The sequence below is a fragment of the Alosa pseudoharengus genome, unplaced genomic scaffold (assembly GCF_046254945.1).
Source record: "Alosa pseudoharengus isolate Yale_2024_CS ecotype anadromous, Long Island Sound unplaced genomic scaffold, YU_APseudo_1.1 YU_APseudo_1.1_scf_22, whole genome shotgun sequence".
Classification (NCBI taxonomy): Eukaryota; Metazoa; Chordata; class Actinopteri; order Clupeiformes; family Clupeidae; genus Alosa; species Alosa pseudoharengus.
In genome coordinates, this window is record NW_027468680.1 from 24,182,468 (window position 1) to 24,197,950 (window position 15,483).

The window sequence follows — 15,483 nt, forward strand, 5'->3', positions numbered from 1 at the left end:
AATCAGTAACGTAATCAGTTGGATTACCAAAAACATATAACGTAATCTGATTACTTTTAGATTACTTCAATAAATATGCCCCTTAAGTAAAAGACACCACTACTGATGTGCTGAAAGAATTCTCATTCTATTTTTCTCTTTTATTTCATTACGTCTAAGAAATCTCTTTGCTCTGTGTAAAGCATTCCTGTGTGAATTAACTGAACTTTTCCTCCAAAAATCTTAATGTAGCCCCTTGTTTTAGTGTTACCATTTACTTTGAGGTCACCAGGTCCCATTGTCTGAAAAACACCCAAAACTTGGTGGTTGAAATTTTTACCCCATCCCAAAATTGATCACTTGGTCATCATGGATGTGATCATGGATCACTCTTCTCCAAACATGCACAACTCAGCTTAACCTTTATATGTGCACACCTGGACAATGAATTTAGCTTTCGCTGGATTGGCATAAAAAAAGGAAGCATTAAACCCAAATGACACCATGTCCATTTCAATTGTGGGGGTGAGAAAATGATTCCTTTGGGATGTTTTTCAACCAGGGGGACCTGGTGACTTTCTCAAAGTAAACGGTAACACTAAAACAAGAGGCTACATTAAGATTAGGAGGAAAAGATCAGGCAGTGTGCCGAGAGACCTGCCCCATTAGTAAATAAGTTAGTAAGTATAGATACTTTTTTGATCCCGTCAGGGAAAAATTTGGTCTCCCAATCCGTGAATTAGTGAAGCACACAGAGCACACAGTGAGATGAAGCACACAATGAACACACAGTGAGGCGAAACACACACCAACCCGGAGCAGTGAGCTGTCTGCTACAGCGGCGCTTGGGGATCAGTGAGGGGTTAGGTGCCTTACTCAAAGGCACTTCAACCATGGATGTGGGCATGAAAGAGCAGTGCTCAACCACTTCCCCCGCCCACATTTTTCCTACTGGTCAGGGATCGAACCGGCAAGCCCGAAGCCCTAACCAGTAGGCCACGGCTGCCCCAAAAGGCAGCATTTGAACATTAAACCACACAATGATCCAAAACATACAGCCAAACAAGGCAAGAAATGGTTAACAGACAACAATATCAACATTTTAGAGTGGACCTCAATCCGTCAAAAAAATCAGCACAAGGCCAGAGCGATGGCAAATAATCATTCCTGCCTCAAAACCCGGATTGCTGCTAAAAAGGTGCGGTCTAGAATTGTGGAAGAGACTTGGTAGGTATTATATGAACCATTTTGAGAGCTGTGGTGGTAAATAAAGATGTCTCCAGTGATTGTTTTAAAAGGGTATGAATAATTGTGAACACACATTTTTTCATAAAAATTTTAAAAAAGATAAATAACACTTTTTTTATTCCATGTTTCTACCACAATGTCTTGCAACCTTTTGGCATGTGCAAGAGTCATTTTCAGTCAGAACAAACATATTGTTCAAGAGAAAATCAACATTAAATATTTGCCAGGGTAATTTTGTTCTTAACTGTATCTTAGAACAGTCTAAAAAGTCAACATACGAATGAACTGCTTGTCAAATTAAAAGATAGCTAAGCTATCATAAAAAAGTTGCATTGTTTGCATGACAAATCAAATGTAATCAGGTAATCCCCAACAATGTAACTGTAATCTGATTACACAATGTTTTATTGTAATCTGGGCTGATTATAGTTATTTGATTTTTGTAATCCAGATTACATGTAATCCGTTACTACCCATCCCTGGCAATCGATTAGAGAAAGGTGTGGATGGCAAGGAGCCCACAGTTCTTACCGTAGCTGTGAGCACCCACTCCACCGACAGCACACAACAGCACTTTATTGATCAGCACTGGGTGAAGTATATTTTATGTAAAATATGGAATGGATGGAAATCATTAATAACACTTTGAACAGCACAAAAGCATAGGCCTAAAAGCATGCAGCAGTTATATTCAGCACATCAAAAAACATTTCTGGTCCCAAGATGAGTGTCAAAGGAATGAGAGCTGGTATGCGAGGGACAGGCTGTGTATCTTGATTGACTCAACCAACTGATGGATCTTGGTGAATTGAAACAGTTGGAATCAGCCAAGGAAATCAAATTGATCATCTACATGATGTAAGGCTGGTCTGGCAGTTATTGCAGCTAAACTAATTATTAAATTAATTGTATTAAATTTTCAAATTAAATTGCCAGTTTTGCAGAAGTAAACCTCTATAACAAAATAAAAACAAACTAAACAAATAAATTCACATTTTGATGTGGTCAATGTTATACATACACAAAGCTTTAAAGAGCCCTGTGATTTCATGGTGGTATAACATTTGATGGTAGGAAAGTTTATGATCAAACATGTGCAAAAATAACAGTTAGTTTACTTTAAATATATGGTGAAGAAGTGTTTCCCTCACATATAGAGATGTCCCTACTGTACAGACATGTACATAATTATCTGTAATAGTTTGTGTGACCCCAACATCCTAATCAAGCACACCACTCCCTTACTGAAACACATACGTACCTTTATTTTGCATTACATACATACAGTACATACATACATACATGCATTCATTTAAGGTGTAAATGGAGGAGGCGAATCTCAGGACTGTTGAACTCTGGATCCTGTTTGTCTGGTGGAATCTCCTCAGACTGGAAATGCTGTAGTAGCCGCTGAAAATTAACGTAACACAGAGAACAGTAATCAATTTTCACATTATCAACCATAACTGGGGGGGTGGGGGGGTTCTCATGCTTGCACTATAGCTACCGCATGGTATATGGCATTGAGCTGACTCATCAATGTTTGCGCTTAAGGTCTTGCCCATGTTAAATTAACCAACTAAATTTGCCTAGTTATTAATTTAGCTTGAGTTAGACTGTGCAGTTTGCCCATTATTTAAACCAGGGCCCTGGGTGGAAAAATCATGCAGGACTTTCATTTCCAGTGTGCGTCTTCAACAGGATCCTAAAATAGAAGTTCTCAAAATAAAGGTGATTTCCGTAACTTCTCACCTCAAAGAACCTCCTCTCTATTTCAGGGTTTACTCCTTCAGTTCGCTGCTCATAACAGCAAATGATACATGTCTTCTCTTCAGCTAGGGCTTTAAGGGTTTCCACAAGAGGCTCAACAGACTGTTCGGGAAGCACAATAAAAAATAACTTGAAACTCTTCAATAATAATACAGTCATCTGCACATTGTATCAACAAAATGCATGTATGTCTGCAGAGAAGAGAGGGTTAAGTTGAGCCAAAAGTATGAGACAATAATAAAACACTAAAGATACAATACAAGTTCAGAATGTGCGTCATGATTTGAAACCCTAGCTGTGTTGTTTGGTTCAAATAGATAGTATTATGTCACAAAAAAGTTGTCTTGTGGCTCAACTTTAGGGGCAAGTTGGACTTATTCTCTTGATTTGATTAATGACCATGAAATAAATATTACAATCAATTTGTCAACTGAATTGAAAACTGAAGATATTTTACCAAATTAAGAAAAAAGACATATTTTAAGGAGCATCCACAAATATTTATTTTTCCATTTTTACTGTTTGTTTGTAAGGTCAACTGATTTAACCTACAAACATACCATAATCACTAACATGCCATACAATGTTGTGAATATCCATGCTATGAAATCAATGCAATCGACTCTAACATTTCACATACAAAAATGCTAAATGTGGCTGATTCTTCTATGTGATCCACAAGAGGGTATTAGGTAGGTCTACTAGGTCTACACGGACATGACTATGTAGCCCCTCACTGGAGAAATGTATGACAATGGTGGCAATGGTAGAGCTAGAAGCAATTGAAACAGACAGCTGTTGCAGTACCACCAAAAAGAAAAATTAAATAAAACATACCTGTTCATAATAGATACAGTCTGCCATCAGAATAACATCAGGAGGTGGAAGGACATCTGTAGTGTTTTCACCCCTGCCAATAATCAAAGCAAAAGTGACAAACAAATCAGTTCTCTGCACCTGTGCACTTCACATCACATCTAAGATCAACTGGATCTGTTACCAGAAGTGAGAAAGCAAAAGCTTTACTTGGGTAAAAGCATTGTTTCTTTATAACTATAAGTATTCATTTTGAAATGTGTGGATTCAAATAATAAATTATGGAGCAGCCCCTGTGCCTCCTTCAAATGCAAACATGTCCCTATACCCTATGTGGAAATGTAATGCACGTGGAAAGGCAATATGTGCCCCTTGCATGTCCTGAAATTATTCTGTTGGTATCAGCTCTATTTCATCATTCAGCTCATTAATTTCTCAAAGTTTTTTTTTAGCAGCCCATTCTACTTTTCATTTGGAATTGGGCCACTGATAAGGTGGTAACACAAGGTAATTTCATTCTGATCAAGGTAATTTGTCAGTTTTTTCACAAAATATTACTCCTTATGTAAACATAGACAAAGGCTATGTTAAGGCATAGTCACAGGCTTCTCTGCATACATATTCTCTTAGTAACATGGCCAAGGCTTTCTTAGAGAACTTAGAAAAAGGGGGTGCAGGTGTTTTACCTGAATTCCTAGGCTTATATGAATGTGATTTAAAAGTTTGATATGAAGGGCAAACAAGTGAACATACAAGTACAAATCACAGGCAAACAGCTAAATATACAAACCATCGTAATACTTTGGCTGTGGCAGACCCTGTAATCAACGCCTGGTTTTCCGTGATGTTCTTCTGAAGAAGCTGCTGAAGGTCGTCCAGATCAGTTAAAATGACATGGGCTCTAAGCACAGCAACAACATACATTAAATAACTTTAGAAGGATCTTTGATTCAACAGTGATATTTGGATAACCGTAATAAGCTACACTCACCCTAATGTGGCTGCAACAAGACCTACAATACCAGTGCCTGCTCCCAGTTCAAGCACGTTTTTTGAAGTCCAAAAACTAACCCCTGAACTTGAATTTAAAAATGACTCTGTTTCCAAATATTTTCCTAAAACAATTGCTGCATCCCATACCACGTGGCCTACATCCCCTTTTAGACACTGGTTCACTTTAAGAACTGAACCGTCATTTTTCTCAAGTTCACGGACAAAATAGTTATCTTCCTCACACTGTTCCGACACATTCGCCATAACGTTAGTCAGTGTTGTGAAGTGCTCATTCACGATTCCTAAATCGATGAGGCGCCTATATTTGTGATCTATTCTGGATCATAAACAGTAGAAAAAAGATCCGCCGATAGAGCCAATCTCTGGTTATACCAGAGTATGTTTATTAGAAATACCAAAGTTATATGATCACTTATGGCTGATCATTTACAGTCTACTTTTCAAAATAGCCTAACGTAACTTCGCGTGTCATTTCAGCTACTCAATATCTTCTTCCTCTTCTTTTTTAGTTGAAGCAGACTAGGCGCTTTTGTGGCGCATTGCTGCCTCTCACTGTTGGATGATGGAACTTCTGTTACAATGGCATAAGAAAAACTGTCCTGTGGAAACAGATACATTGGTATGGTAAGTGAGGAAAACCATCTTTTTAATTTAGAATTTAATTTCGTTGCAATCTGGATGTTAACTAATTGCAAGACCATGTGAGAAGTGTAGTGTATGTCACAAAAAATTGAATTCTATCCCACTAGCAGGAGAAAGAGAAACGGCTGTCTGAAGGAAAGCTACAGGCAGAAGACTCCACACCAGGCCTGGTTATCCAACCATAGCCGAAGGCGTTGTAGGATCCCCCATGTCCCCTTTGAAGGCAGCTGCACCCTGGCTCCCAGGAGGGGAGGCCAGGAGAGTGCTGGAGCAGTGGCTGGAGGAGCTGGACATGAAACTCATTTGTGATTGTCTTATATTTCAGTTTGTTTATTCAGTCAGTCAATGACACGGTGTTTCTATATCTACAGTATCTATCAGGAGGCACAGAAAATGCAGGAAGAGAAAGACAGACAAGTGCCCAGCTGAAAGGGCCGCAGGAGAGAGTGATGGAAGTTGAAAAACTGGGAAAGAGAGATAAAGACATAGCAAAGGAAAGATGAGAGAGGAAATAGTGATAAATGAGATCAAGAAAAAAAGCAATGCAGGAAGAGAGAGATACAAAAGATGGAAGGAAAATGAAAGACATATGAGGGAGATGATGAAGAAAGTGAGAGAGCAGGAGAGAATGTTAAGAGAAAAAGCAACAGAGCAAGAAAGATTGATAAGAGAGAAGAAAAAAGCCAGAGGAGAAAATGTTGAGGGGGAAAAGCAAAGGAAGAAGAAAGACAAATAAGACTGATGGAAGAAAAAGCAATAGAACAGGAGGGAATGTTGAGTAAGATGGAGACATTTTTGAAGGAGATGGAAGAAGAAAAGAGAGACCAAAAATAATTCAAGAAAGATGAAGACACAAAACTGAAAGAGAGAAAGATGAATGAAATGCCAAAGAGGAAGGAAGGCTGAAAAGAGAGATGGCGCTCTCTCCTGTCAGCCCAACAACACTCTTCATCATATTCCATTTTCCACCATGCACATTCATGTTGCTTGCTGTATCACATTGCACATTATGTAAGCTGCATCATTTGACCTGTTTACAGCAGTATATTACCTATGTTACTTATTGTCCTAAATAGCATGCCTGTTATCTATCATATTGTATTTTGCTTACTGTTGTAGCTTATATTGTCTATGTTATATTGCAAATTGGATATTGTCTATATTTATTTGTAGAGCTATGAGTGATATCATGGTCTGGACCCAAATTCCTTCTATGTAGCTTACTAACTCACTAGGCCAAAAATATCTGATTCTCATTCTAAAGTGGCCCAGTCAAATTTCAACCTTACTGAATTCCATCAGTAATGGAGCTTAAGGGCTGTGGTAGCAATTAACCTTTCCAACCTCAAAGACCCGGAGATTGCTGAAATAGATCAGTTAAAAACATATGTAAATGTGCATATATGTGTAAATATAGTCCTGTCGAATTTATTTTTTGTTCTACTTTAGCAAAGATTGTATTCTTTGATGTTCAGTAATCCGAGACTTTTGCTTTGGCATTATTGAAATTCGTCCGGAAGTGAAAGAATATTGACGATTGTTGCTGACGCAACGCAGCAGCCGAAGTGGACATTATTGAGAACAAGGTGGTGCGGCAAATATCTTAACATAACACTGTTATTTCAGAATTAATGGATGCTAGCTGAAATGTCTGGTGTCAAGCATACATCGGTATATACATGAACATATAGATGTAACGTTAACAAGGTGACGTAACCCTTGTAAAATGCTTCTGTCATCTGTAAGTTTGCGTTAACACAGCTAACGTTAGCTAGTCAGCTAACTAACTGCTAATCAGCTAAGTTAACAGCTAAGTTGTGCCTCACTTACACAAAATGTTTTTTCACCCTAGAAGCATCATGTGAAAAAGAAAGCCATTTGAAATTCCCGTGGCTTGTCGAAGGAGAACATATCTCCATTGGAATTGTAACCGAGCTTCGAAGTATCCCGGCTGCTCGACACTAGCAAGAGGAACGAGAGAGAACCCGGGAGGATCTGCTCAGAGGAAGTCGACAGGCATTCTTATTTCTTCCTTTGGAATCCTTAATTCCATTTTCACGTTGGATGAACAAGACAATCGGAAGATGTCATGTTGTTTCTGGATTTTGATGGACTCGTAATATAACGTTAATTAATCGTATCAGTATCTGGGCCTTTGTGTAACGTTAACAGAGGCAACGATACGGATTATTGACCACCAGTAAATCTAATCATAATCCAGCCCCCGTAAACAGGATAACGCATCAAATAACGTTACCTTACACACTGTTGCTCAAACTAAACGTAAGCAGTAATTACATTGTGATTTTATGATTTCATCGCAATCCGGATGTTTGTGCTATAAGCACGTTTCTTCTTTAGGAAGTGACACCTCTAGTGGCCTATAGGCATTTTGGTTCATAATCAAGACTAGGCTCTTGAAAAAAGAAACATATTGATATTTGAATGCAACTATTGATTTCCAACAACTAAAACATTTTCTGATGCAGTGTGTTTTGTCCACAGAAGATATTGACAACTGACAATCTGAAGTTGATTACAAGCTGTTGGGCTAGGATTCCACTCTAAAAGCTGTAAAAGACTTACCTATGCTTAACTTACAAAATGGGGAAAATGTTATCCAAGATATTTGGCAACAAGGAGATGAGAATACTCATGCTTGGACTTGATGCTGCTGGGAAAACCACCATCCTTTACAAACTGAAATTAGGACAGTCAGTTACCACAATTCCAACGGTTGGCTTCAATGTTGAGACAGTCACCTACAAAAATGTCAAGTTCAACGTGTGGGATGTAGGTGGACAGGACAAGATCCGTCCCCTGTGGCGACATTACTACACTGGCACTCAGGGCTTGATCTTTGTTGTGGATTGTGCTGACAGGGACAGGATTGATGAGGCCAGGCAAGAACTTCACCGCATCATCAATGATCGCGAAATGCGCGATGCCATTATCCTTATCTTTGCCAATAAACAAGACCTTCCTGATGCTATGAAGCCTCATGAAATCCAGGAAAAGCTGGGTCTCACACGCATTCGGGATAGGAATTGGTATGTGCAACCAGCATGTGCAACAACGGGTGATGGACTCTACGAGGGCCTGACTTGGCTAACATCAAATTATAAATCATGACTGAATTAAACAACTGGGAATGATAACCATAACATGACTCATCACAAATATTATGTAAAAGGAGGTTTTAAAATGGATATGAGAAGTTGATGCATCATTTTGTATTATAACAACTAGGCCTAATAACTTCCAGGACACTGGATGAATTCCATTGGTCTTAAATTCATCTGCTTGATAGTACACTGATAGTCATGGTTACTGTGGCATGACCAATATCATTTGTTTATTATGTGATTTTGTCCTGTGTTTTTTTTTTTAATGTGTTCTGTTGGTATGGTTGAACAGTCTAAGTATCTGTCTGGAGAAACTTGGGTGAATTGGTTTTAAGGGTTGTGTGAGACAAGCAATCACAAATGGAAAGTCTCACAAACTAGAAGATATGTTGTGTAACCCCATTTATATGTAATGCTTCACATCTAAACAAATACAGCATTGTTGCCTTTTCACTGTCACAAGTTTTGTTAAAGGGGCAAGGGGCACTCATCTTATTTTGTATGTTACCTCAGGACAGGGCTGTGTCAGTCTGCAAAAATATCAGTCTGTGGTTTGGATGATTTACCAGCTTAGCACCGGTGACACCTTATTTGAAAAGTTTTCTAGAGTGTAGCCAGACGAGATGTTTGTAACTACGTACCAATGCTAGACATTTTGCAGCTTCAAAACCATCAGCCTCTAGCCACCAGTGCTATGAGCAAAACAAGTTACCTTACAGCACTGCTTCAGGATGAGTAAGGCTGTGTATTGGCAAGAATCTGGTGTTACGGTATGTATCGTGGTGAAGGGGTTATGAATCATAACTATTATGAATCAATAACTTATGATTAAATCTAGGTGATTTGCAATGTTCTGTTTAATTATAGAAAAAAACTCTGTTATATAGTATAAGAGACATACCACTATGCTAAAACATTGCATTTGTCCCAGTCCCTGCCAGTATCCAATATCATACTGCTTGTTGTGCTGTCTGAAATTAACACGGGATATCAGTTAAAAAATGAAGGAGTTTTTGAGAATCAGTATAGTATCAAACAAAACTCAATACTTAAGTGTATCTATATTCCACCTTTAAAGATAAGAACATATTGCATTTAATTCTGGTATGTAGCTCCAAAGTCTTAAGATTTATCCAAAGATGTTTTACTGTCCACTCCTGTTATTGTGTTACCACTACAATTGTGAGTGTCAAGAAATGGAATTGAGATTACGATTGTTTTTCTCTGTGATAGGTCCAAATAAAAAAAACAGTATACTAGGCCAGGGGTTCCCAAACTTTTCAACCCGCGACCCCCAAAATAACCGTGCCAGAGACTGGCGACCCCCACTATCCCTGGATGTGATTCAAAAAATAAAATAAAATGTGCGCACCCGGCCATACGCACTAGGCTTATGCAAACACGGGCTTAACACAAAAGAACAGAGCAGCCTGTTATGATTTTACATATAGAACTTTACTATATGATAAAAGCAGAATACCTTAGTCAAAAAATAATATCCATGAGTGCACATTATTGCTGTCATGTGCAAACTTAACTTTGAAACATTTCTTTAATTTCCATTTTAAAGCAACACCAAAGCACTTTTCCTGTCGCACGCACGCTTGTTTATCCAGCACTGGCTTTGGAAATAACGATATACAGACAAGGTAGAGTACGTTGCATGATTTTATGAAAGTATAATGTATTGCGACATCAGAAGCAAGTCAAATTTGTAGTTTCTATGTCTCATTCCATCGAACTACAGATCCGCTACCCGATCAAACTTGCATATGTGCGGTTATAGCCGATAGAGGGTCGCGAAGAGAATGCAGAAGTGCCGTTCACCCTGTTACGAGTTGATGATTTTGGAAACAATATTTTAATGTACAAAAAATTCTTTGGTGTTGCTTTAACAGAAGAATATCTCAGTCAGGGTAATGTCCACAAACTGTTGTAAACATATGTACATTTTTGCTGCGCAAATTTACATTTTGGCAACTACGTTTCAGCGTTAATCTCATCTAATGAGATGGATGTGCGCTATGCGCGGAACACAGCAAGTCCATTCTTGGTTTAATTGTGGAGACGGCCACACGGAGATCATCCTCCACATTTAGACGGGATCTGTATTTGTTTTTAATATATGTCAGTGCAAAGAATGGCGTCAGTACGTCCATCGCGGTCCTTGGATAGCTGTGGATATTCCCTCTCGACTGAAATCCAGAACTCAGCAAGCGTCTTGGAATTAAAATCTGTCTTTAAAGTGCGGTCACATGACAGCTCAACCAGTGCGCCCTCCATGCCGGCTGACAGATGACTTGCGGTGGTTACAGTGAATGGTGATCTTATCCAGTCATAATTTTTCAGAATTTTATTTTTTCCAAATTTATTTGATTTATGGAAATCATTTCGCGACCCACCCCTCGCCGTCCCGCGACCCCCCGTTCTCACCACTTTGGGAACCCCTGTACTAGGCCACAGATCTTCAACAAAAGGTCTGTAACCTCTAGGGGGTCCTAATCACCCCCCCCCCCCCCCCCACAACACCAACAAAAAAACAGTTTCCTGATGGTCCGCAGTTTGTTAACAAATCAAATGCCCAAACATTCTGCCACTGATGCAATCTTTTTTTTAATTTATTCAGTAATAGGCCTACTTCATCCTCCTACATTTTAATATAATTTCATGTATTCTCTTAATATTCACAACAAGTTCAATTAGAAGTGATGATGGTAACATTACTGGACCAGAAGTGGCTCACCCACCAGTGGACCAATATCTGCAAATCTGATTTTTTTTATATCGGGGGAGCTGTTTATGAACTGACTAAAGATGAATTGCACACTAATACAGTAACCATGATACGCGATTTCTAAGCTAAAACATTTTTGTCACATATATCAAACATCTCGACACATCGGCAAAATGCCGTCTGTAGACAGCCCATGCTCCAAAGTGGTAGCAGTTTCCACTTACTGACGTTTAAAATAAATTTGTTACCAATCAAATTCGCCCTCAATATTCTGATATAATTTACCCGCTTTGGCAGTGGGCAAGGTCACGCTATGGTGGCCACTCTATCTCTCCGAGTCACACACCTAGTCTAGACCATAGACTGTAAAAAATATGGACAAAGCGTCTGTGACGTCACCCATAGATTTTCTGAAGAACGGTTATGAAGCCGTTTATGGGGGGTATGGGCGGCGCCATCTTGGAAAACGTTGGGAAATCCTAACCCCGCCTACCTCCTAGCCAATCCATATATGGGTAAAAGGGCGGGGCTTTGTATGAGACTGAGCAAGCCGGTGAACCCGCCTCGTCGTCAGCCGAGCAACCTCAGCTAACGTTAGCCTACAAGATGGACTGGCACAGACGTTGCTGTAACATTGCTGGTAAGTTTGATTTGCTAACGTGAAGTTCATGTATGTTTCTTAATGCCATGTTCAGACACTTTTTAATGTTGTATGCTGAAAGGTTATATTCGGGTGAACGGTTGAAAAGTTGAGAATGAAGAGTTGAGTTTGCAGATTCTAGCTTCTAGATAAAATAAACTAACGTTAGCTATCCCTCCCTTGCTGAAGTTACGGTCAACTAACGTAGAGTAATCTAGCGTTACAGGTTTACCAACTCACGTAGAGTAACTTAGCAGTTTACAGGTTTAGCAACTCATACTGACAAAAATGTACCTTTATTGTTTTGTAATTAACGTTATCCATCTCATATTCTCAGTGGCAGCCATCATTGTAACGTTAATTAATTTACGATAACATCAGCCAGCTCGCTGTATTCTGTCAACGTATGGTGTGATTAACTCTTAATATCACGTTTTGAAATCGCTATATTGCTCTAAAGTTGTCAGTGGTAGTTTGGTCTAAGATGACATTGAAATTTCTCATCGGTGGCCATTTCACGATCCAGCGTTCATGTTCGGTTAGCTTGCCTTATTTCCCCTTGTCAGGCTATTATCAAAACGTTAAATCCAGTTAGTGTCCGGTGTTTGGCATAACAATGCCAATATTAGTGTACTTTGTCACTGAAGACCCATTTCAAATCGCACAATAGTACTACAGCATTGTACAACAACTGTAATTTTGTTGATTACAACAAGTGGTGTTGGTTTGCATTATTGTATTATCTTGTAAGTAGTTATGACTAATAAAATGTTTACCTTTCTGTTTTGGCAGTTCACCATGGGGAGGAGGCGGCAAGGAGGTCCATGGGCTCTTAACCTGGGACTAGAGGTCCAGGTGAAGTGGTTTGGCTGGGGTGTGGTGATATTGAACCCATTAAGACTATACAGTACATTTCACTTTATGTCTATTGATGGTTATGTTGGAATGTTACACCTACCCTTTACTTATGCCAAACCCTAATTTTGTTCTTTAAATATCAGAATCAGAAAGCAAACTTACTGTTGATGGCACTGAACTTGGAAATGTTTATGGAACTTTTCTGAACTGTGAATTACATTAAAACTAATGCCAGTATTTAGTTTTGTTAGTTTTTCTTATCTTCAGCTGTCTATTGTACAGTGGAGTTTTGTTATACTTATATTGTTATATATATGTTTATACTTATATTTACCATTTCTGCTGTAAGTGCATGTTGTGTGTGATGTCTGTATGCTACTGAGACCTTGAATTTCCCTTTGGAGATCAATAAAGTATCTATCTATCTATCAAACCAATTTGCCTGTGCTCTCAAAAACATTTATACAAATCTGTCAGCTTCAGTCAGTAGGTTGAATTGAAGACCCAGATGCAGAAGTAAAGGTGTTTTTTTTACTTGTATATCTTGAGCATTACAGGTAACCACTGAATTTGTGAAACTAAAATAACAAAAACTAATATGTACTAAGCTAGTACATAGTCAATACATATTAGATCACTTTAAAGACTGACAGATGCAAATGCTGTAAATAAAGGTAATCAAGGGGTCTGCTGGTGAACAAAGTCTTTGAAGTCAGAAGCTGCCACTGCTCAATGACTTGTGCCCCATCTGGTAGGATTTCAAAATGTTCCAGATCTGAAAACAGAAATATTGGTATATGTCACATCCTTGAACTTACTGCAAACTATGAACAAGTGGTCACAAATTAAGCTAAAAAATACTCCCAATATGTATAATGAACAAACTCACAGAACACTTAGCTGAATGGGGACAGGACAGGCGTATTCAACTATTTGCACATGTCCTGTTTATGCAGGCAATAAGCAAAACCAAATTTGGTGTATTCAAAGTTCTGTACAACAACCATTTCTTGTATTTTAATGTTTTCAGTGGAACAGTGTAAGCTCATGTCTACACCCCATTGAGGTAGTTATTAACAGTTAGGCCAAGGTCCAGTCAAACAATAGCCAGTCACTGATGCCATATTCTTTAATTATCCAATCTGTATCCAACCAAAACCTGCTGATTTAAAGGCTACTTTCCATGTGTGACTTATCAAAAGAGGTCATGATAATTATTGCACAGATGTGCCCCGGACTGCTCACAATAAAAGGCCACTCTAAATGTCTGAAATGCATTCATGTTTGTTCAGTATGCTAACCATGTCTGGAATAGACAGCTAGGCCAATTGAATCCAGTAGGTTGCTCCATTTAAATGTATGAAAAATGTCAAAGTACCACGGAATCAGTTCTGAAGTGATGCTTCTGAGTCGACTGCACAGACGAGAAGTGAAGTTAGGAGTCCAGAGCCCTCTCCAGCACCCAGCCTGTCAGGATCACCTACAGGGAAACTTTGCATAGACAAGAAGTGTTGTTTCAAATTTGTGTTTAACAAATAAACGGCATCAATAAGAGTTTCAGACGTCAGTTATAACTAACAACAGTTATGGTGACTAGCTAACGTTATCGCTCGTTATCAGCTCCATGTTCAACTTATAGTCAATGGTTCATAGTGGTTCACAATTTTACCTCCACTAGCTAGCTAATGCTTCGGCTGAAGTTATCATCTGAACGAACGCTTTTCTATCTTAAATATGACAACCCAAAGACTATATAAATTGACAACGGACTAAGCATTCACACAGAGTATTTACAAAAGGTTTTTTGACGAGAACACATGCTTTGTTACCCCAGTATGTTTGTGAACTAACGTTAACGTGCTTAACGTTACAGCTGTCTGATTATTGACTAAACACCTGGCTAGTAGCAGCTATGGCAAACGTTAAGCTAACTCACAACGGGAGCACAATCGGTTTTCACTAACGTTAACTTTATTCAAGTTAACTAAATTTATGTGTGTGCTTCAGCCATTCGGTCATCATTTTCGACATAAACTTATTTGAAATGATTTGACGCTAACGTAGCCTATAGCTGCTACAGTGCCCACTAACATGGATGCTATAATGCTAACATCTACGTGAAATAGTAGTGGAATGTAACTTACCTCAAAAACTGGAGCGAAGTCTTCTTAAAGTGTCGGTTAGTAGGCTTCAGTTAATAGCAACCCATTTTATGTCAGATATTTGAATAAACATTTTCAGAAAGGATGTGGTGTGTAGGATCACAGCCAAGACATAATTTCGGAGTTTCCTTCACTCAGCTAGTGACATCGTCTGCTGCCTCGACACCAGCCGTCAATCAAGTTGACCACGCCCTTAATTATTCATACATTTAATATCTAAATGCGATCTAAACTAACGAGTTAGAAAAAAATTCACCCCCCTCACAGTTGTCAGGCATTCGGGAACTACCAACAAATACAATAAAAGTCCATGGGACCAACCTGTAAAAGCATGAATTTATGCTGTGAAAACGGACATTTTAACATGGGGGTCTATGGACATTTGCTCCCTTTTGGGACCTGCCCCTAGCGGATTTTCGATGTATTGCAATTTTTCGCATTTCCGGGTAGGCTTCATTGTTCAAATTAGAATGTTGCCGCTTGGTCTAGACGCAC

The 15,483-nt window shown here is 38.9% G+C and overlaps 2 protein-coding genes and 1 long non-coding RNA gene across 7 annotated transcripts; 1 reads left to right on the plus strand and 2 right to left on the minus strand.

The window, feature by feature from the left end:
- Positions 1-2,472: 2,472 nt before the first annotated feature.
- On the minus strand, positions 2,473-5,327 carry LOC143138943 (protein N-lysine methyltransferase METTL21D-like). The gene is made up of 5 exons (XM_076299441.1): positions 4,805-5,327; positions 4,604-4,714; positions 3,835-3,907; positions 2,980-3,099; positions 2,473-2,637 (listed from the first exon to the last, which is right to left on the minus strand). Exons 1-5 carry the CDS (start codon positions 5,068-5,070, stop codon positions 2,536-2,538), a joined length of 672 nt encoding a protein of 223 aa, XP_076155556.1. The 5' UTR covers positions 5,071-5,327; the 3' UTR covers positions 2,473-2,535.
- Positions 5,328-6,977: 1,650 nt separating this feature from the next.
- arf6b (ADP-ribosylation factor 6b) lies at positions 6,978-9,045 on the plus strand. 5 transcript variants are annotated; one of them, XM_076299417.1, is made up of 3 exons: positions 6,978-7,055; positions 7,322-7,752; positions 7,959-9,045. In XM_076299417.1, the coding sequence occupies exon 3, from the start codon at positions 8,074-8,076 to the stop codon at positions 8,599-8,601; it is 528 nt and encodes a 175-aa protein (XP_076155532.1). In that variant the 5' UTR covers positions 6,978-7,055; positions 7,322-7,752; positions 7,959-8,073; the 3' UTR covers positions 8,602-9,045. The 5 variants fall into 5 exon arrangements, with proteins under 5 accessions (XP_076155532.1, XP_076155531.1, XP_076155533.1 ...); XM_076299416.1 differs by having other exon boundaries at positions 7,975-9,045; XM_076299418.1 differs by having other exon boundaries at positions 7,978-9,045.
- Positions 9,046-13,343: 4,298 nt separating this feature from the next.
- LOC143139389 (uncharacterized) lies at positions 13,344-15,176 on the minus strand. Its single transcript, XR_012990393.1, has 3 exons — positions 14,971-15,176; positions 14,205-14,317; positions 13,344-13,601 (listed from the first exon to the last, which is right to left on the minus strand). It is a non-coding gene; the product is annotated as an uncharacterized LOC143139389 (long non-coding RNA).
- Between the last annotated feature and the right edge of the window lie 307 nt (positions 15,177-15,483).